The sequence below is a fragment of the Chelonoidis abingdonii genome, chromosome 10 (assembly GCF_003597395.2).
Source record: "Chelonoidis abingdonii isolate Lonesome George chromosome 10, CheloAbing_2.0, whole genome shotgun sequence".
NCBI lineage: Eukaryota > Metazoa > Chordata > Testudines > Testudinidae > Chelonoidis > Chelonoidis abingdonii.
Window position 1 is genome coordinate 70,974,405 of NC_133778.1, and position 21,220 is coordinate 70,995,624.

At 44.2% G+C, this 21,220-nt stretch overlaps 1 protein-coding gene across 2 annotated transcripts in view; it reads left to right on the plus strand.

The window, feature by feature from the left end:
- The window catches only part of SEMA5B (semaphorin 5B), a 403,624-nt gene that overhangs the window by 244,640 nt on the left and 137,764 nt on the right, over positions 1–21,220 (plus strand). For both annotated transcript variants that reach the window (XM_075070297.1, XM_075070298.1), the window contains exon 5: positions 6,550–6,595. In XM_075070297.1, the coding sequence (XP_074926398.1) occupies positions 6,550–6,595 (46 nt within the window). The remainder of the gene's footprint in view (positions 1–6,549; positions 6,596–21,220) is intronic.

The following is a 21,220-nucleotide window of genomic DNA, read 5'->3' on the forward strand; positions in this document are numbered from 1 at the left end:
TGTTTGTTATAGAACTACAGGAGAAAGTGGTCATAGGATAACTTTGTTGCACCAGGCAGTTATTCTTTTGGCTGTTTGGTGTGCTCCAGGTTTTTTGTTTTTTTGTTTTTAAAGTTATTGTAAAAAGGAAATAACTGAAATTTGCCAAAAAAAAACGGGCCAGGTTCGGGGGGTGGGGGGCAATTTACTAAAGTGGGGCGCAGCTCCTCACTCTGTTATGCAGAGGGGTGCCTGACCTACAGTCCTCAGGCCATACATGGCCTGCCAGAGCATTTCATAGGGCCTTGGGCAGGGCTCGGGCTGACAGCCCTGGGCAGCTCTTTGTGATTTGGGAGAAGGTTGTGTGTTCTTTACTGGTTTCTTCTCCACGTGTAACGCTCCCTCATTCACCCCAGAGGAGGGAGGTCCCTGGAGGGCCGCAATGGCCTGTCTCCAGGCCTGTCTCTGTTTACCTGAGTACTGGGCTTGCTGGGGCTCAGGCAGCCAGCAAACAACACAGTCTTAAGGAGGCTGGGGCCACTTCTCTTCAGAATGAGAGCCCCTTGCAGAGGAACGAGTGTCAGCCACCCCGGGGGAGGGGCAGGGGGACTCCTCCGCGTCCCAGCCCAGGGCCCTGGCAGGGGCAGAGTCAGCTGCCTCGGGGTTGGCGGGGATCCAACCGCAACGTGCCGATGCTGGGGGTCTGGGCTTTGCAGCAAGCCCTACGGCAGCTGCCCTGGGCCACTTCCTGCCTCCCCTGGGGTGGGTACCTCCTGCGTCCAGGCATTGTCCGGCTCCTCCGAGTAAACAGCGGGCACTCTAGGCCAGTTGTCATCCGTGTCTGGGACATGGACCGGGCTAGGCGGGGATCTGCCTCTAACTGCTCCGGAACCAGCGGGATGTCCTTCCCCTCTGCAGGTTTCCCCCCGAATGGGCTGCGGGTCTGGTCTTTTATACTTTCGGCCCCGCCCTTCTCCTTCAGACGAAGGGGGCGGGGAGACTTAGGCTCTGCCCTCTCAGGGGCGGGTAACGCTCCCTCACTAACCCTGGAGGAGGGAGGCCCGTCCGTGTCACTACATCCCTGTTTTCTATAATTCTGTTGCATGTTTTATGCACTGATTTCTTTATTTGTTTTTAAACAGACAATACTATACATTGTTTCTATCTAAATACATACCAAAGAGGCTGAACTTAAAATATAAATCAATACACATGACTTTAAATCTTAATAAAATATGGAGAGTCTGTGTGGCCAACATAAGGTTGCGCTTAGGTTTATGTGGCCTCCTGTGTAATAAGGTTAGGCACCTCTGCTGTTATATAAAGGCCTGGCGCACTTGGGTATTCCTTAAATCTATCTACACCTCCAGCTGATTTAAATTGCAGTTCAGCAAGTTACTTAAACAGCCATATAACTTTAAGCACATGTCCCAGTGAAGTCAATGTGGGGGCATTTTGAGTTACCTTTTTAAAGTACCTTTTTAAATAGAGGCCTTAAATTACAGTTCTACTCTTAAAAGTTACTATGTAGAAATGGTGCCTTCTTACTCAGTAGATCTTCTCCGTGGGCATATTCAGAGTCACATTTGCTGAATATAGTGAGTAAAATAAATTTTTGCTGCTTTTTCCTCCTATTAGCGCTACAGGGCCAACACAGCTAAGAGCAGTTGAGCTGGATTCTATCTCTTCTTGTGCATCGCCAACAAATTGTTAGATTCAATCTGTTACAATTGTGTAAAGTCCATAAAAGACAAAGAATTGAATAGGCATCACTGAGGGCATAATCTGCCCAGCAGAATTTCTATTACTGGTGATGATATGCGAGAAAAAAAGAACTGTTTCATCTCAGACAGATGCCATGTTCAATTTGCCAGGTGAGAAATAAGAAAAAATATATTTGTATCTGTAAATGGGGGCCATTTTTCTCCATGGAAAGATGGCAAACATATAGGACACCATTCTTACAGAGTTGTGTTTGCAGGACAGAGGTATACATTAAATTACTCCTGGAGGAATTCTGCGGCACTTTGCATGTGCATATTTCAGGTGCCATGCATATTTTTTATTGCAGAAAATAGCCTCTGCTGAAAATTTGCTTCAGTTCCACCTTTGCCCACCAGAGGGTACTGTGGCGCTAGAACAAAGCAGCAGCTCCCAGCAAAAAATAACTTCTGCAGTTCTGCCTTTTGCCCACCCGAAGGTGGCTGTGGCACGAGAACACAGCAGCTGCTCCTGGCAAGCCCCAGCTCGGATAGGGAAGAGAAAGAGCCTACCTTCTTCACAGCGCCTGTGACCAGGTCGGGAGATGGACAGCATGGGGCTGCTGCGGGGGGACACAGAGAGGGGCTCATAAGCGTTAGTGAGGGAGGACAGACTAGGGCAGGGTCTGAATGGGAATGGAAGCGCAGGGCCACATGGAAAGAGGGGGAAGGGTGCAGAACTACAGGGGGGAAGAGGGATGGCTAAGTAGGAACACAGAGACATGGGGACAAGGGCAGATGTGCCTGATTTGAATGGGAGAGGCTCGGGGTCAGCCAGGATCTGCATGGGGATGCTCCTTAACAATCCCTCCCCACCTTCCAAAAAACCTGTTCCATCCTTCCCCACCAATACCCAACAACCCTTCAAGTTTATACCCAGGGTCCTTCCCAGCAATTACTTCCCTCTCCCTCAGTTCATCCGTTAACTCAGACTCCCCCAAGCCTTTGCACTGCTTCTGAGGGACATGGGAAATACAGTTCTGTATTGTAGTTTAAATGAATTCTTACTCAGAGTTCTGTATTAATATGCCTAGTAAGGAATCTATTGGTCAAAAAACATGTCCTGAATCTTTTTTTTTTTTTTATGGTCTATATTGTTACAGACATACTTGCTGACAGGTATTTTGAAATAAATTACCAAAATAATTGAAACTGGTATGATGATATTGTGTTATTCTGACAAATAAAATATGCAGAATTTTGCAGAATTTTAAAATATTGTTTGCAAAATTTTTCATTTTTTGGCGCAGAATTCCACCAGGAGTAACGTTAGTATGAAGAGTTGAGAAGATCATTGTGATAATTGCGTGAACTTTAGTATCCTTGACTGATGGAGGATTGTGTGCCACCTGACCACAGCTCACAGCTGATGCATATGTGCATGCGCCACATAGTGATCTCTGCAAAGATAGACTCTGCTTTTCTTTAAACAGACTCTGTTCTTTCTGCAGCTCTTTTGGGTGCAAGGAAAACCATCTCCTTTGAATATGCCTCTTCCTTTAAAAGTTTTTGGTTGAATCTGTTCCACTGTGGGGGGAAAAAAAAATCTAATATTAAAAGTTGATCACTCAGTCAAACCACCCCCTGTTTCACAGGACTAAAACAAGGAGCTGGAATCGGTGTTATAAGACTTCCAAAATCAATGCATTTAAATAGCATACTTAACAACAGGATACCAGCTCCAAGCCGGTTATCATGAGAACTCCTTCCTTGGGGTGTTATAAGACTTGAGGCCATGTGACATGCTTTAACACCTTCAGGAGCAGGATTATCTCATGATACCTTACACACTACAGCTGCATTATTATTTTTGTTAAATTAGTATGCGCTTCCCTAAGGGATCCAAGAAAAATCAGCTGTTGGATCAAAATGTCCAGTTTGAGTGACTTCCATAGCTGTGTGTAACCAAGAATGAAAGTAAAACACAGGACTTACCAGTACAGAGGCTGGCACCTTGGGTGGAAGGGGTGGGGCTGAGAGTCAGCATCCCCCAGCCAGCCCATCTATGCTGCCTGGCCCGCACCTCCTGGGGCTCCAGTGGTGGTTTAAAGGGCCCAGGGCTCCAGCCGCTGCTTCCAGAGCCCTGGGCCCTTTTAAATCACCAGCTCCGGGGCAGCTGCTCCTTTTGCCCCTCCTGTCAGTGCCCGGAGAGGTGGCGGTGAGGGGGGAAATGATGTTAAAGCGCTGCCACAGCAGCACTTTAAGCAGGATTCTTAAAGCGCTGTCATGGCAGCGCTTCAAAGTTAGCTGGGTATGGGCCGGTACTGGCCACTGTACCAGCCTGTACCGCCTTACTTTCACCCCTGTGTGTAACCGTTGTGCCATGGGTCTGTGAAACAGAGCTCATTGCAGGGTGTACTATTCGTTAAAGGGCTTCTCTACAGAGCATGGTAACATGCACTACAACAATGTGATTTCTAAGCACACTAACTTGTTGCGCACTAACTGGTCTGTGTAGACTCTGCTGGTTTTCACTAAAATTTTCCTAGCATGCTTTAACATAATGCTGTTTGAAACAGCACTGCAGTACAGTGCACTGGGGAACTTCTAGTGTTCATGCAGCCTCCTGATGCGGACCAATTAGTGCACAACGTGTTAGTGTGCTTTTGGAATCACACCTCTGTCGTGCGCATTGCTCCACAGTGTAGACAAGCCTTAAATCTATAGTTGATGAGAAACAGTTTAATAACAGAGTATCTGGGAAAAGGGAAGGATGTTTTCAGTGTACAAAAGAACTGCTGGATTTGGGGAGATGCTCTTAAGTGAGAACTTGGAAAGATACATTGGACACAGTTTGCTAATAATACCTAGCTCTTGTCATCAGTAGGTGAATAGAGTTGAGTAGATTTCAAAGGTCTGTGCAAAGGAGGTCAGTGTCGTTATCCCCATGCTACAGATGGAGAAACTGAGGCAGAGGGAGGGAAGTGGCTTCCCCAAGGTCACTCCACAGGCCAGTGGCAGAGCTGGGACTAGAACCCAAGTCTCCTGAATCCCAGTCCAGTGCTCTGTTAGGCCACCCTGTCTAAATACTTCTCAGGAAATCATTCATTTAGTATTGTCTGTGACATGCTTTGATGAGGGATCATTTAAGACACTCATGCTCCTCTTTGTCAACTATTCCTGTGCAGGTGAGAGGAAGGGACCATTTTGATAATCTAATCTGACCTCCTGTATAACACAGGCCATACAGCTTCCCCAAAATAAACGACATATATTTTAGAAAAACATCCAGTCTTGATTTAAAAATTATCAGTGATGGAGAATCTGTCACAACCCTTAATAAATTGTTCCAGTGGTTAATTACCATATCAAAAAGTTGTGCCTCATTTCCAGTCTGAATTTGTCTAGCTTCAGCTTCCAGCCACTGAATAACGCTATATCTTTCTCTATTAATTATACTTATAAATTAACTATATTGAATGTATTCATTAGATATAGGTGGAAATGTGAATGCATTAAGTCAAGGTTATTAAGCATAAACACCTGCATAATACAAATGATTGTTTCCTTTTTTCTGTAATCTGTGAATCTTTCTTTTAGCTCTTCATAGATCATGAAAGTGTCGTGGGGATGCTTAGGCCCTTTACCTCCGGTAGCCATCTGTCCATCCCCTTGTCCCCTTTAGCTCTTGGCAGCAGGAGCTATCATGTCAGGACCTGCCTCCACTGCCTCTGCTCCAGAATCCTCTTTGCTTGGGAAGATTCTACATCATGGCTTGGGTATGGGGGCTTGGGGAGTTTCCACACGGACCACAGGTTCAGGCCACAGTCCCTTGCACTGATTTCGCTGCAAGTTTTGTGTGTGTGGAGAACACCTAGCAGAATGCAGCTACCCTTTTCCCTGCTCTTCTGAGCCCAGGTCTGCAGATTCCATCTCCTCCCCACTCCCAGAAGCAAACAGGAGTGTGGCAGCATAGGCCTTGGGCCAACTGAAGATTTTGAATCAAGCCCTTGGTTGTTCAGGTTTCTTTGTACATCTCCAATACAGGCTTTGGAAAGTTTGGCTACAAATTGGCTCCGAGTTTCTTACAAAGTTCATGACAAGACAGGCAAAGGGAGGTAATTATCCTGATGTGTTTGCCAGTGCTAAGGTCTCAGCAGGAGTATCATGTCCAGTTTTGGGTGCCGCACTTTCAGAAAGATGTGGACAAATTGGAGGGAATCCAGAGGAGAAATGATAAGGTTTAGAAAACCAGACCTGTGAGGAAATCTTACAACAAAAACCTTGGATATATTTTATCTTGAGAAAAGAGTGAAGGGGACCAGATAACACTCTTCAGATACGTTAAGGGCTGTTATAAAGAGGATGGGGATCAATTGTTTGTCTCCACTGATGGTAGGACAAGAAGTAATCGGCTTACTCCGCAGCAAGGGAGATTGAGGTTAAAGATTAAGAAAATCTTTCTGACTATAAGGACAGTGAAGCACTGGACTAACCTTCCAAGAGAAGTTGTGGAATCCCCTCATTAGAGGTTTTGAAGAACAGGTTGAACAAACCCCTGTCGGGGATGGTTTAGGTTTAGTTGGTCCTGCCTTAGTGCCAGGGCCTGGACTAGGTGACCTTTAGAGGTCCAGTCCAGCCCTACATTTCTGTGAAACAAGAGGCACCATTTTAGCATTTTTTGTTGTTGTTCTTTCTGTGGATCACATGGACGCTTTTCTTGGAAAGCCTGGCTGCCAGTATAAATGCATAACCATACATTTTAGCTGAACGTATATGATTTTCCCTCACTTTCTTCTCTCCTGCCCTTCCTTTTTTAAAAAGTTTTCTTGAATCTAACAGCTTTTTTTATTTCTTCTTTCTCGTGCAGGAACTACCTCTTCAGACTTAGTCTACGCAATGTTTCTCTTATCCAGGTATGTCTGTTCATTTTTACCCAGTCGTTTTGCTTGACTCGTTAATGAACGTGCTGCTGGAATCGCTTGGAGTATGCTGTCAGTATACGTTCAGAGTGGCATAGGGAAGAATGAGACTGTTTGTTCTCACTGAGAAGATAATGCTAAAGGGGAGGGCATTCCATTGCTTGGCCATTTGGATAACACTTGCTCCCCATTCTTGAGTGTTTTTGGTGGTGATGGGATGAGTGGGTGCTGAAAATCTGACATCTTAAAGAAACAAAGCAGGTAGCATGACTGATAACTGGTGCAGCTTAAGGAGAACCATACAAAGAAATCTTCGGCTCTCCTTAGTGCAGAGGTCAGCAGCTTGCAGGGATGGCTTTAATAGTTCCTGTCTATCACTGCTCTCTGCTTTTGTTGTGCGGGTGGGAGCATGGAATGCTGAGGAGCTGAATGTGTTACTAAAAACAAGATAGGACTTGCTGGCGTTCAGAGGCACAGCTGGTTGTAAATGTGTGTCACCCACCACCTAATGGTAGAGGAGGAAGCTTGTCTGCGCTGGACTGAAAAGGCTTACAAACAGCCAATGGGATGAGCAGGATCTTTTTCCCCCTCCAGCTTGAATCTGGAACTGAAAGGTGCAGCAAAAATTAATTATTAATTAATTAAAAGTAACAGAGTGTCAATAACAAATATGCTGGGGTATAGATTGTTGTTTTCTGTAAGCACCAAAAGATGTGCCTTGCTCTTGTTAGACAGATAAAAATGGGGGCAAAGACTTTAGAGTCCAATGCCTCATTATGGCATCTCACTCCATGCAAGTGCCTGAGTGATGCCCTGTTGACTTCCAAGACGCCCTTGCCCACATAGAGTCTGGCTAAAATGCTCTGACCAATGGGCAGTATTCAGCATGGCTGAGCAAAGCACCTGCCACACCCTGTTTCCTTGCATGCAAGTCTCTTGACATTAAGTGTGGATGCAGGGCAGCATAGCTGTTTAGCAGTCAGACACTTAATTCCCGTGCATCTTCCTTTTTTATTCTATGAAGTACAAGTGACAGTGGAATGAGCTCTAAAAGTTGACCTCATCTAACAGAACTTTCCTTTTCAAGGATGGTAGGTAATGTGTGCCAGAAGAATTCCAATGGGATATAGAAGAGATGGGAGCCTAGTGGTGGTGGTGAAATAGTGTTTCTCTGTACATGGTGATTCTCAGAGGGGCTATCACAGCCTGTTGTTCTGGTTACCCCTAGGATCCCCTACATCCTGACCTGGTTGAGAGTCTCCTGGGGGGAGTGCTGCAGTGGGGCTTCAGCAATGGCTAGAGCTTTGCGCAGGCTTTTTGCACTGGGGTAAATGTCTTCCACAATGGCCTGCATGCTACACTGCCTAAAATTGAAAGCCCTCCTGTATGTAAGTAGAGGATGTGGTGGGATCTCCGATTAACATAATGAGCTTAGTTTGTTCCTGCTTTCTGGGTGTATCCGGCCCTTTCTACAAACCTCTTTGCATGACAAGGAGAGCATGGAATTATGCGGACACACATGTTGGGAATGATGGAAATGATTGTTTCCAGTCCTAGTGGTTGCCTAAGTAGCTATTTGGCTTGTATCCGTGAAGCACATAATGCTGTTCAGAGAACACCCCACCACTCCATATAAACCATCTTGAAGAAAAGAATAGAAAATCAAGTTGAGAAGTTAAGGGATTCTAAGTTCAGTTCAATAGAAGGGCCAAGGAGGCAGGCAAAGTTTAGAAAATAAAAAAATGGAGACTGTTTTGTATTGAAATGTTAGCAGCTCTTTTAAATATAATCCAGATCCTACAGTTCGACATATATTGGGAGAGTCTTTTCTCCTACCAGTGGATCTGATTCTCTTCTCATTGGAACCCGTGTTGCAGGCTGCCGGTGGCATCAAGTCTGCCTGAAAGTGGGGATAACATGGTGCCAGTCCCCACCCCACCCTGCTTTGCTGAAGTTGAATTGGGCAGCACTGCCCATCGAGCAGGAATTGTGTGATGAGTCGGGGGCAGAGCCAGGACATGCAGAAGAGACCCTGATTCAATGCGTCTTCTAGGCTAGCCTTTAATGGATCCAACTGAGTATTAGTCTGAGCTTACAGCTGCCTTCCCTGCCACCCCCCACGGCCACAGCTGACTGTGGGTAAAGGGTGAGTGTAAATGTCAGTCACTCTGCACCCACAGACAAGAGTCAAGCCCCTCAGTGCTTTTGCCATGAAGGAGGCTAATCTTAGTAGTTTTAGTTTTTTTTCAATGAGCCTGGCAACACTGGAGCAATATCCTAGTGACACTGTTACCTGGCCCACTGACTTAGGTGCTTGAAATCTCTCTCCTTCTGTAATGTTGTAGATTTAGTGGCTAACTCTGACTAATGCATCCCCCCTGCACCGTCTTTTCTTGAATCAGAAAATGAACATTTCCTACTGTTGAACAGGTGACAAAGTCACTCATAATATACCTTACATTATTCACTGTTTCCATTCAGAGGAAATTCTCATGCCCTTGAAAATTCTGTAGTTACCATTAGAGCCTTGCGCAGATACAAATTTATATCTGTGGATGTGGATATCCATGAATATAAAATTGTATCCATGCAGGACTCTAGCTACTATTTCATAAGGCTAGAGTAAACCACCTTGGTGTTGTTTGGTTTGGAAACTTGAAGGCCTTCTGGGACTTCGGTTTCTCTCCTTCCACATAGCTGTATTTTCAGTTTGCTGGCAGCTCTGAAAAATAGCAAAAACCAAACATTAAAATTGTTTCAACCTAAACTGAACACAAAAAATCCGAAGAATTTCAATTAATAGAAAAACGTGAAATTTTGTTTTGTTTTGTGTCAAAACAAACTGCTTGGTGTATTTTCTAGGCACGTTTTACTGTAAAAGCAAAGGAAATCAAATAAAACAGCCAGAGGAGGTAGCAACATTGCTACCCCTGTCTTCTTTCTGACCTGTAGTCCAGTGGTTGGGGCACTCAGCTGGGATCTGAGAGATCTGGGTTCAATTCTCTACTCTGCTGCTTGTGGAACAGGGATTTAAACTTGGGTTTTCCACATTGTGGGGAAAGCACCCTAGTGACTGGGCTATAGTTTGCTGTGGGTTTCTCTGTCCCTCCTATTGAAGCTGTTCCATTCTGGACACATATCTACATAAATAGTGGAGCAGAGATTTGAACTTGGTTCTCCCATAAGGTATTTTTCAGTGACTAAACTATTTGCTGGAGGAAAAAGTTGCCCAGCTCTATCCCATACAGCATTGCAATGAATGCTTGTAAGCTCCCAGCACAACAACAAAAAATGCGCTATACTGACATGAGATTCAACCCATTTTAAACTGGAATAGAACATTACTCCCCAATACATAAAATATGGAGCGAGGATCTTGAAATTACAATTACAAAGACAAACTATGACAATTGTCTTGCCTATATGATGAAAACTTGTTTCCCATCCTTGTTTTCTGGGAGCACATTACTAGTATTGTTTGAGCAATGAAAGATGTCTCAGCAATTAATGTTTCCTGATAAATAGGATAGGATTTTGGTGGTGGGTTGGGCATGGGTATGGGAAGGTTTTTGTGGGGTGTGTTTCAAGACGGTGAGTGCAGGAGGATGCTGGGGGGGGGGGCACTTTGGGGAGGTAAGGGTAAAATATGGCAGGCTTTGGTGGGGAGGAGGACATGTGAGTCTTTGGGAGCTGTTAAGGAGACAGTCCTTCCCTTTCTTTTCCTCTGTGTTCACTCTCAGCTCTTTATCCTCCTGTCCCTTCTCCAGAGTAGGTTGCTTTGGTCCCATCTGTCCTGCCAGGATCCAAGGTTCACTTCTGGTTCAGGGGAGGCTTTAGATTTTCATTTGAAGTTAAACATTCCCTTCCCCTGTTTGGCCCTCCAACAGCTGCAGCACCGGGCCTGTGCTTGAGAACCAGGGAGCAAAATGGATTAGAAAGGGGAAACTATTCTTGTCCTACCTAAACTGAGAGAAATGAAAAATGTGAGCAGTCTGTGCTAATGGTCAACAGTGAGCTGGGGCCAAGATATTGCAGGAATCACTAATGATTTTGGGTGTCTCAGTGTTTTGGTGCCTATCTTAATGAGGCTGAACTTCCAGGGGACAAGTTCAAGACTTTCTGAAAATCTGTCCCTTTAAGGAACCTCAAGTTGGATACCTAAAAATATTAGTCACTATTGAAAATCTTGTTGTTGTTGTTTTTTGTTTGTTTTTAAATTCTGGCAAAACTCCGGAAATTCACCTTTAAAACATACAGTTTTTTTTTAAATCTGCTAATGTCCCTTTAAAATGAAATCCATACATCTTCCTTTTCCACCCTGAAAGCAGCTCTCACGTATGCATTATGGTTCATAAATACTGGGCGTTCTTTAAACCTTGGCAAAGATATGCATGTATAGTACCCACTGTTCAATTTATGCAAGAGCCAGTAACAGGTTTACCCTCTAATCCCCAGCTTTCACAGAGAGGCCAGTAAGGGGGCTGTTTATACTGGACGTCACAATTAATAGATTAGGTGGAAACTGTCAGTTTAAAAACAAAATCTTCATGGCGTGTTTAAAAAAATACACTAGGCTAATTTGGGCCTCTTAAAAGGACTAAACAAGGACATTTGCCAGGATATATAAAATCACTCTGCCTGGCACGCATTTCCCACTAGACCCTGAGTACTGAATACCCCCAGCTCCTACTGACTTCATTGAGGGTACTCACAACTATAGCTGGGGGAATAACTGATTTTTCGGTTCACTGGCAGTTCGGGGAGGTGGGGAGTGGGAATTGTTTTGAACTGAAATGGAAAACTTCTGAAATTTTCAGTGTATCTAGAAAGTTGATTGTGCATTGAATGAAACTTGGCTTGACCTGACGTGTTTTGTTCCTGGGTATTTTTAAAGGGGCTGGATTAACAAAGTGGGGAGGGAGGTGAGGCTGCGACTGCTGTCCTCTATAACTTTAGCCTGGTGGTTAGGCCACTCACCCAGGATGTGGAAGACCCATTTTCAATCCTGCTCTCTGCCTGATGAGGAGTAGGGGTTTAAATTTGGGTCTCCTGCCTCCCAAGAGAGCGCCCTAATCACTGAGTTTTGGGGGATTCTGAGGGCAGGGCTCTCTGTCTCTCCTCTTGAAGCTATTCCACTGTGTATAAAACACTTGAATAATCACTGGGGGCAGAGGGAGGAAGAGAAGGAAATACGACTCTATACCATGGTAGTTAGGACTCTCATGTGTTAGACCCAAGTTCAGGTCCTCCTCAGATGACTATTCAAGTATAATCCGTTCATCCAAACCATTTTGCCCAGCTCAACTCACAGCACTGCAGGGTATGAGCTCATCATGTATATTGATGACATTATTTCATGAAGGCAACTTTAAAACTATTTCAAGAATACTTTCTCCTTTTATAAAAGGGTGCCATTAAAAAAATAGGGAGTTGAGCCATAAAGTATTTACATATTAAATGGCAAAATAAATACCTGGACCAGACTTGCAGAATGAAGGCCCTTGCTCATACTGAGGGGGAAAAAAGCATCTTAGTACCAACATTGTCTTTAGTGGCTTATCTGTGGAGTAAGGTACTTTTCAATGTGAGTAAGGGGATCAGAATCTAGACCTTAATTCAGTCCATCCCTCAAGCAGATAAATATGGTACCTGTTCAGCAAAGCAGTTAGGGTAAAATTTTCAAAAGCCCCCAAGTGTAAGTCAATGAGGCATATGCTCCTAAATCACTTGGGGGCTTTTGAAAATTTTACTTCTAAGAAAGTACTTAACTTTCAGTACATGAGTTGTCCCATTAACTTCAGTGCCTAAATCCCATTAACCATGTGCTTAAGCGCTTTTCTGAATCAGGGCCCAAGCCCATATGGCCTGATGCAAGACTCAGTGAAATCAGCTGAAGTCTTTCCACTGACTTCAGTGGCATTTGGACCAGGCAGGGAGCAGATATGTGCAAAGCTCAAGTACAGAGGAAAAGCTGATGTATATTTCTTTAGTAGTTAAACTGCCCTTCTTAGCGATCAGTTTTTCCATTGAGAGAAGGTACTTTATACCCTGCTTCACTTTTTCTCTCTTAATCTGACAATCAGCTGCACTTCCCAGATCCAGCTCTTAAACCAAACTGCTCTTGCTACAGACACTTCTCTGTGGAGGGATCACTAACTCTAGGGCAAAACCACTGGTAAATCAATAGTACCTATCAACGGGTTGCAGTTAATGGTAATAATATGTCTCCATCGGTCCTGAACATCTCTCCCTGCAACAGAATGAACAAGATTTGTATTTCAAGTCTTGAATCAAAAACAAGAATTAAACACATCTTGTTTGCTTTATTTCCTACTATTCAAGACACTACGTCCCTTACATATGTTGATTGGTACCTTACTCTGCAAGCAGTCCACATATTGAGGCACTACTCAGTCTAAGTAGAGGTGGCAGAATCTGACTTCCAGTATTTCCTGGACAGTTGCATAAAAATTTATAAGCATAACAAATGATGAATAGTGAATAATGCAGTTTTCAGTACAAATTTTCATCCTCATTTTCATTCGTGTTAAAATTCATGGAACTTTAAGGATTCAGAAACGTTTTCATGAAGGACCAGTACTCAACAGGATACTTGCAAATGATTAATAATATCATTCCACCGATCACAGTACATGGAACTTGGAAGGTAGTGTTGCCTTGTGGACAAACTACTGCACCGGGACATGCGGTCTGTTCCTAGCTCTGTCACTGGCCTGCTAAGTGACCTTGGGCATGTCATTTTAGCTCCTTGTCAGTTTCCCCATCTGTACAATGGGGATAATGATCCTTTGTAAAGTGCTTTTAGAGCTACAGAAGAAAGGACTATATAAGAGCACCATTATTATTTTAATTGGTATTTATTTGCAAAAATATTTCCAAATCAGGGTTCTCTTCAGTATTCAACCTGCTATCACTGAAACAGCAGGAACCACAATTTGATGTGATCTTGATGTAAAACTGGATTTGCTCAAAAGCAGGTCCAGTTTCCTGCAAAGTCCACAAATTTTAGCAAACCTTTAATAGAATCTGGTCTGAGTTCCAGGTTTGTCATTCAACACAAAACTCAGATGAGTTTGGACTTCTTTCATAGCTTTCTTTACTAGTGAGGCTGCATTAAAATCAGTTGCATTTTGAAATTTTCAAGAATGTAACTTTTACAGAAGAAAATAGTTTTGAAGTTGTAGTTAACAACAAGTGTTTTGAATGTCTTGTCTGTTTCAGATGTTCACTTACCACTGTCAGTGATGTGGTATAAATACCTAGATAAAACATTTATTTCTTATTTTTCAGGCACATCCAGTTATTTTTTTTAAACAGAATCAACATCTTATATAGTACTGCAGAAGCAAACCTCAATATGTGGATTATACTTTAGTTATGAATGTCACATATTTTATCAGGATGATACATTTTTTATTAGCAGATTAACATATAAATCTATTCCTAAATTACCTACCATAGCTACACCTAAAATCTCTTACTCTCAGCCCAGAGTTCTAATGACATTCCATAATAAATGGCTTATGTGATGGATGTACTGTGTGCTGAAGATCTGACGAATCTTGTTAGTATCTTGGACCTGCTTTTGAGCAAATCTGGTTTTCATCAAGATCATACGAAATTGTGGTTCCTTGTGTTTCAGTTATAGAAGGTTGAATACTGAGGGAAGCCTGATTCTTGTCATTGTTTGTTTTATCTGACGTCTGTGCCCAAATCAAACCCTCCATCTGAATACACTCACCTTGCAAAAAATTCAGATCTGGACCTGAAAATTGAATTTCAGGTTCTTCTCAGATTTTATCCAACAGGTTGCTGGAGCTTCTGGATTCTTGAAATCTGGGATGTAGGGGAAAATATGAGAAGTGTCAAAGTGTGTGTCTGGAGTCCGCAGTCCCTTTCTAAGGACTCCTTCCTCTAAACATTCACTACAGGAGTAAGGTCTCTATTCAGGAGTCCATCTGTGTTCTATAAAGCACTTAAACACATGCTTAACTTTAAACAGGTGCTCAGGTTCCTCTTGGACTTCTTTAAAGTTAAGAATATGCTGACATGCTTTGCTGAATATGGTTGGACTTCAGGATATGCTTTAATGTTTTGCTAAATTGGGGTCATATTGCTTACCGCTGTGTGAAGCCTCAATGAAATCAGTGCTCTCTGTGGTGCAGTATTAGGGTGCAGTAAGAAGAGTTTGGAGGTTCAGTCTCTGACACTGTGTGTGTTTGGACCACAACCCAACCTGGTGTAAATCAGTGAAGCTCCACTGCAGTCAACAGAGCTGCATTGATTTACATCAGCTAAGGACCTAGCCCTTTACCTTCATGTGTGAAAAGTGCAGCTTCTGTGATGTTTGTCAGCGGCTGATTGTCAGCCCTCTTCCCAGATAACTTTTTAGGCGCCATTCCCTACCCTTCACCTTGGAATGTAAACGGTGAAACAATTGCCAGGGCTTTGGGCTTTGTCAGCAAACATTTAGAGTAGGAGTCAAAAACTGAGAATTTAAGTAGCTGCTGAAGTCACTTACTGATAACTGTGGCATATTGGCTTTTTATTTGATAAAACCCTGTCAGGCATTTTATGTGTGGAGAATGAAGACTAATGTTCTTATTACTTGCAAGTTACAGCCACGGCCATTAAACATGCTTTACACAGACCAGAAAAAATGCACCTCACATTTGTTACAGTCAGCATTGCCTCTGATTCCTTGTGCTGTAAAAGGATGTGGAGCACATTTTGGCTTTAGCTAGCTTATTTTTCTCTGTCTTTTGCTTCCCACTACTCTGATTCCAGAGTGCCCAGAAGAAGTCGGTGTACGTGTGCTATGATTCTCCTCTTGCTCTGCACCAACATCAGTTAGTTGTCTTTAGGGACTTACTCCTTATTTATGTTGGTATTACTGAGTGAAGAATCAACATTCCACCAAAATTGACCTACTGGCAGAATTTTGTTTGTTTGCTTAGGGCAATTTTTTTTTTCTTGGACTCAGTAATAAAGCAGATGAAATGTTTGTTCCTAAGATCTGGCCAGAAATGAGCTGAAAATCCCTTGACACTGCTGAAAAAGTATTTCATGTTTGCTCTCCTGCTAGTATCTCCTGTGTGTTCTTACGTGACCTTTAGTAAAGGAGACAACATTTATGTTCTTCCGTATCAAAGTATTGCATCTTTCAAGAATGAAATTGCAGTATTTGGGCAAGTTACTGTAGAATAGTGTAGATATAATATAGGTTAATATCTGCATTTTAAATTCAAACCAGGAATTGAATAAGACTTAAGTGGTTCATATACCTTGTGCTGTCTGTCTGCACAGGAGCAAATTTGCCCCTGGTAGCATAGGGTAGTTTATAGTGGGAGTGTAAGAAAACTAGTTATTGTGCCTCTCTAAAACTGGCCTAAAAAACAACCTCGTGTGTTTCCTATAAAACAAACTGTTAAGCTCTTGTAAAACTTATTTTACAGTACATGCATTTCATGGTAGCACAAGCAGTTTCCTGGGATAAAATGATCCTGATTTGTTTTGGTTGGTAACAGTTTAGTTGATATGTAACAGTTTTGAATGAGTAATTCCCATGGGATTATCGCAGCCTGAAGCCATACAGCATAGTCACTAACACAGGCTGAATGGCTCTGTGGCTCTTATGGCGTGTCCAGAGTTTGGGAAGGGAGGGGAACAGTTCATCACTTGTGTGGCACATTGATTTCACCGCAGCATGCCAGGGTGAAATCTTTGATAACATGACAAGGCTTTTGATGGGAAGGGTTCCCCCTGCTTGGTAAGCCCCACCCCCTCAAAAAAAAACAAACAAAAAAACCCACACCACATCCTATAAGCCAGATATGAAGAGGAGAAAAAGGTGATCAAGCCTCAACTTGATTAGCTCTAAATACTTCTCAGTTGCCTCGACTGGGAGAAGATGCCATCATTAAGGGACGAAGAGCGGGGGAGACACTAGTTTCAAGGATTATTTCAAGCCTCGCTTCAGGAGTCTGAAGAAGGCTTAGGTTTGGTTTCTCCACAACTTTAAGAGTTCGTGCCGCCAGCTGAACTCATGCAGGTTTTCCAGTCTAGCATTTCAAAAAGCAGTCTTAAAAGAACAGATTCTGCTCAAAGAAAAGGCTTCCAACGCACACAGTTCTGTTTAGGATATAAGTCTTCCTACGGAATAACTTCTGATTGCCACTCATGACTGGCTAAGAGCAGTGCACATTCCATTACTGTGGTTTTCTCTCACTCCCCTACCCCTAACTTCTCATCCGTGTGTATGTCTTATCTTTCAGACTGTCAGTTCTTCGTGGCAGGGATTGTTGTTGCTTAGATGCTTGTGCAGTGCCTAGCCCAATGGGACCCTCATCTAGTTACCCTCTAAATGCTACTGCAATATAAATGTTAAATAATAATTTGTAATGTACTTTGCTTGCAGCATCTATTGAAATTTTCATTCCATGTAAAGTTTGCACAGCCAGAAAAGGATCCAGAGAGAAATGGGACAGAAGAAAAATATCCTTTGTTAAAACCAAGAGAATCAGACTGTGTTTCCACATCCTAAATAAGGGGCATACTCCTAATATGTGTTACTAGAGTCTTTGACCTTGGATGGAAGTTAAATTAATTGTTTTTGAGGAGTAGGTAGGGGGGACAGGTGCCAGAAAGAAACTAGGGGCTGAGTTCAGGGTGAAAAAAATTGGAAGATAAATAGTTGGATGTCAAAACATAGGAAGGAATAAAAAATACAGGATGAGAGTCTTCTTTACAGTAGAAAGAGCAAATAAATTCCTTGTTGGGACAGAGCTTGGCAGAGATGACTGGAGCATCAGGTGGTGACGTCTGGTGTTGGAGAGGAAGAGACAGAAGCAAGGCAAACTGTGACAGACCAAGCAGGGTGTCCGAAGGCATCTGTTTCAACAGACTAAGAAGATAGAGCAACTGCTGAGTGAAACCTGGGGAGGAGGCATGCTTGCAGTGGAGAGGTATATAAAATGTTATTGCCGCAAGAGTTGTGGAATGGGATTCTGATGGAGGTACTAGAATTTTTGGCAACGTGGAATAGGGGGGAGCCTTTTTCTTTGAGGTAATAATCTTGTTTTGATTAAACTCTTGTTTGTCTCTGTCTTGTAGTACTAAATGCTGGGCTTTATATAGCCTCCCTAAAGGGCTCTTTCTGTAAACCCCATCACTTTCTCTCAAAGCTGGCACTCTGTGCTTCTCTTGGAGAGGTGTCAGATTCCCTCACTCAGATCCAGTGCTGTTTTTTTTGCAGGCTGAACAAACTGGCAGCCAGCTGGACGGTATGATGAAGCACCAAGCCTTAGTTTTATATCTACATCTGAGAAGTTCAGGCAAGGTCATCCTGACCTCGACCTAATAATGTTTTAGTGGCCAGTGAGGAAGTAATTGCACATGGTGATGCATCTTACGGAGCTGGACTCTAGGAGAAAATGGGCACATTGGTCTTTCTGGAAGGTGCATCTAGGACTGGATCAATTTTGGTTTTTTCATAAGATTGAGTCGAGGGCATTGGGGGTTTGGAGCATGGCCTGGGGAAGTCAGCACAGTTTGTTCTCCTATCTCCTTTAAGTAAAGTGCTCCATTGCTGTTAGACCCTGGATGGTCTGGTGTTAATGAAAACACACTGGCACTGGAAGTTAGTTTCAGAGCAAGCTTGAGGTAAAGCAGGCAGGAAGTTGTAATTAGACGCTGGGTGCCCTGAGTAAGATGCTGGAGGAGTGTAGATTTGTAACACAACTGCATCTACAGTGAAATTAAAAAGATAGTGCAGGGGACTGGATTGCTCTAGGGGTTGGTAACGCATTATGAACCTTTCATAGCTAGTTAGCTGATTTTTAATCCATCTGTGGCAGTGTGTGACAGCTCACTGGCGCGGCACCTCCAGCTAGTCATCCAGGGTCATCCTTCACCAGCTCCAAAGCACCCTCTGCAGGCCGGTAGCTTGCCTGTTGCTGGCCCCCTATGTCCCTCCCAGACCCTCGTGCCCTTTACATCAGGGTTCCACAATTTGGGTCTCCCCACCCAGGGGAACCCCCAACCCTCTATCCCCACATTGCCTCAGTGGATACTGCCAGTCACCATCTAGCCCCGGCTCACTGGGGCAGACCACAGTCTGTAAACCATTCAGCATCAGCAAGGGGGGTTGGACCAGCTGCCTCTGCCTATTCCCAGGCTACACTTCTGTAGCTCCAGTACCTTTCCTGGCCTTCAGCAAGGCCTGCAGCCTGGTTTTTTTTCAGGCTGGAGCTCCCCAGCTCCTCTGGCCTTCCCCCAGCCCTGCTCCACTCTAGGTACCCCACTCAGCTCCCAGGCAGCGAGGCCCTTCTCTCTCAGAAGCTAGAGAGAGAGTCTGCTAGCTTCTAGCCCACAGCCCTCTTATAAGGGCCAGCTGGTCCCAATTAAGCTAGCCACAGCTGGAGTCAGCTACCCAGTCATCTTCCCCCAGCTGTTCTTAATCCCTTTCCCTGCTGCAGCTCTCTCCAGGGCTGCTTTTGACCCCTTTTCTGCAGGAGTGGGGCAGCTCCCCCACTACACCATCCCTTATTGGTAGCAACTGAAGTCACTACCCACTGATTGCTGTAGTGTTCATTACTTAAGGGAAATGAGTGGTGATTTCAGTCTGCTTTCTGTTAGATGTGTGTTCAGCATCCCAAAATCCAGCAACCCAGGTAACATTTGGTAGGCCATGGACTGAATGGGCCCTGGAGACTGAACTGTGCTTTCAGCTGTCAGGGGTCCTTCCAAGTCAGGCTTGAGGCATGTTGCCAGTGTCCCTTTGGGGAAGCTGTCATCGCTTCTGCCTGAGCTCCATGTGTTCTATGGCAAAACGGATTTAGTCTGTGACTGCCACTTATTAAACTGATCAGTCATCTTATTGTTACCTTGTGCTCTGCCTTCTCTTTGCTGTGTCTGCCTGTTGTCTCTCACCTTATCCTTGGATTGTAAGCTCTGTGGGGCGGGGACTTCCTTTTTGTTCTACATTTAGTGTGATGGAGCTGTTGGCGCCAGGCATTAACACAGTTACATATAATAATGGTCATCCGTCTGGATTTTTTCCCCATCACTAAATATATATTTTAAAAAGAGGGCAAAACTTTGATCTCAGCAAAGGGGATCAACTAGGGTGTCTTGTACGTGGGAGTGTTGTGCCATTCTTGCCTTTCCTCCTGAAGTTATGTCTTAAGAAACATCATAAGAGAGAGAAGTAGAATTAGACTCTGGTTTTGCCTTTTGTGCTGCAGACTCAGAGTTGCATAGTGCAGTCATGTTTATTCAGGATCCCGTTGATGTTTTCAATCTGTCTGCAAAAGACTTTCCCAGTTTCTCTGGCTTGCACGAAATTCCGCTAGGCTAATTAAGGTAATTTTAAGCCTTTCATTTGGTCCTAGGAAGGCTTTTTTTTTGCTTCATTAAAGATTTCCACTTTTATCTCCTTTGGTTGCACTACACCAAGCTTAAATGCACAACCAGAAAAGAATGTGGATAGGATAAGTTGAGTCACATGAACATTTTATTTGTTTAATTGCCCCTTTTTTAGAACCGAGACAGGGCTAAGCCCATGTTGAACAACTTATACGATTTTAATGAGAATATATTGCGGTGTTTGTCATCTGAAAGAGTATTAGGCCCCCTTGATGCAATAGATGTGATTTCCCTGAAGAAAAACAAGGAACACAGAACAGTGAAAATGTCATCTTGAGTTCTTTATTAGTCTCTTTAAAATGGCAGGATGTGCTGATTCTTCTTCGAGTGCTTGCTCATATCCATTCCAAGTAGGTGTGCGCGCGCTGTGTGCACGTTCGTCGGAAGAATTTTCCCCTAGCAACACCCGGTGGGTCGGCAGGCGCCCCCTGGCGTGGCGCCGTTGCGGCACCACATATATACCCCTGCCGACCCGCCCGCTCCTCAGTTCCTTCTTTCTTACGCCCGTGTCGTCGTTGCGAACAAGTGAGTGGCGGCTTGTAGCTGACCTCCCGTTCTAGCTTTCCACCCGTCTTTTGTCTTCTAAAGTTCATAGTTCTAGGTTCGTAGACTGCTTAGTTGTTTAGTAGTCTGTCTAGTATAGCTTACTTGTATTAGATGAGGGTGAGGTTCAATGCCTTCCTTCACCTCCCGGGGCATGGGAGTCAGCTGGTTCCCGTTCAACAGTGCTCGCCTGTCGCCTGGCCAATGCCTACGGAGACCCCCATGCATCCGCTGCCTAGGCGGTGAAAGATGTCATGGGGGAAAAACACTACGGAGCAAGTGCGTATCTCTCCTGTCAACCACGGCACTATCAAAAGGAGCGGGACTCTCGCTGAAGCAGTCCTGCTGGAGGCGGCCCTGACCTGCAGATCGGCAACCTCAGGGGAAGTGCGTCCAGTCTGATCTGCCAGAAGTGGTCAAACATGCGGTCAACCACTCAGAGACACAGCGATAAAGGGGCCAAGCCTCCAAAACCACGCGGCCAACGTCGGAGCGCAGAAGTCACCGGCAACACCTCCGTGTCCGATAGGCAAGAAGCAAAGGACTCCTGCGGCTTGCATCTTCCGGCCCCCCGGCCGCAGTCTGAGCATTGGCAACATCCAGGTTCTCCTGGAACATAGGGGGGCACCA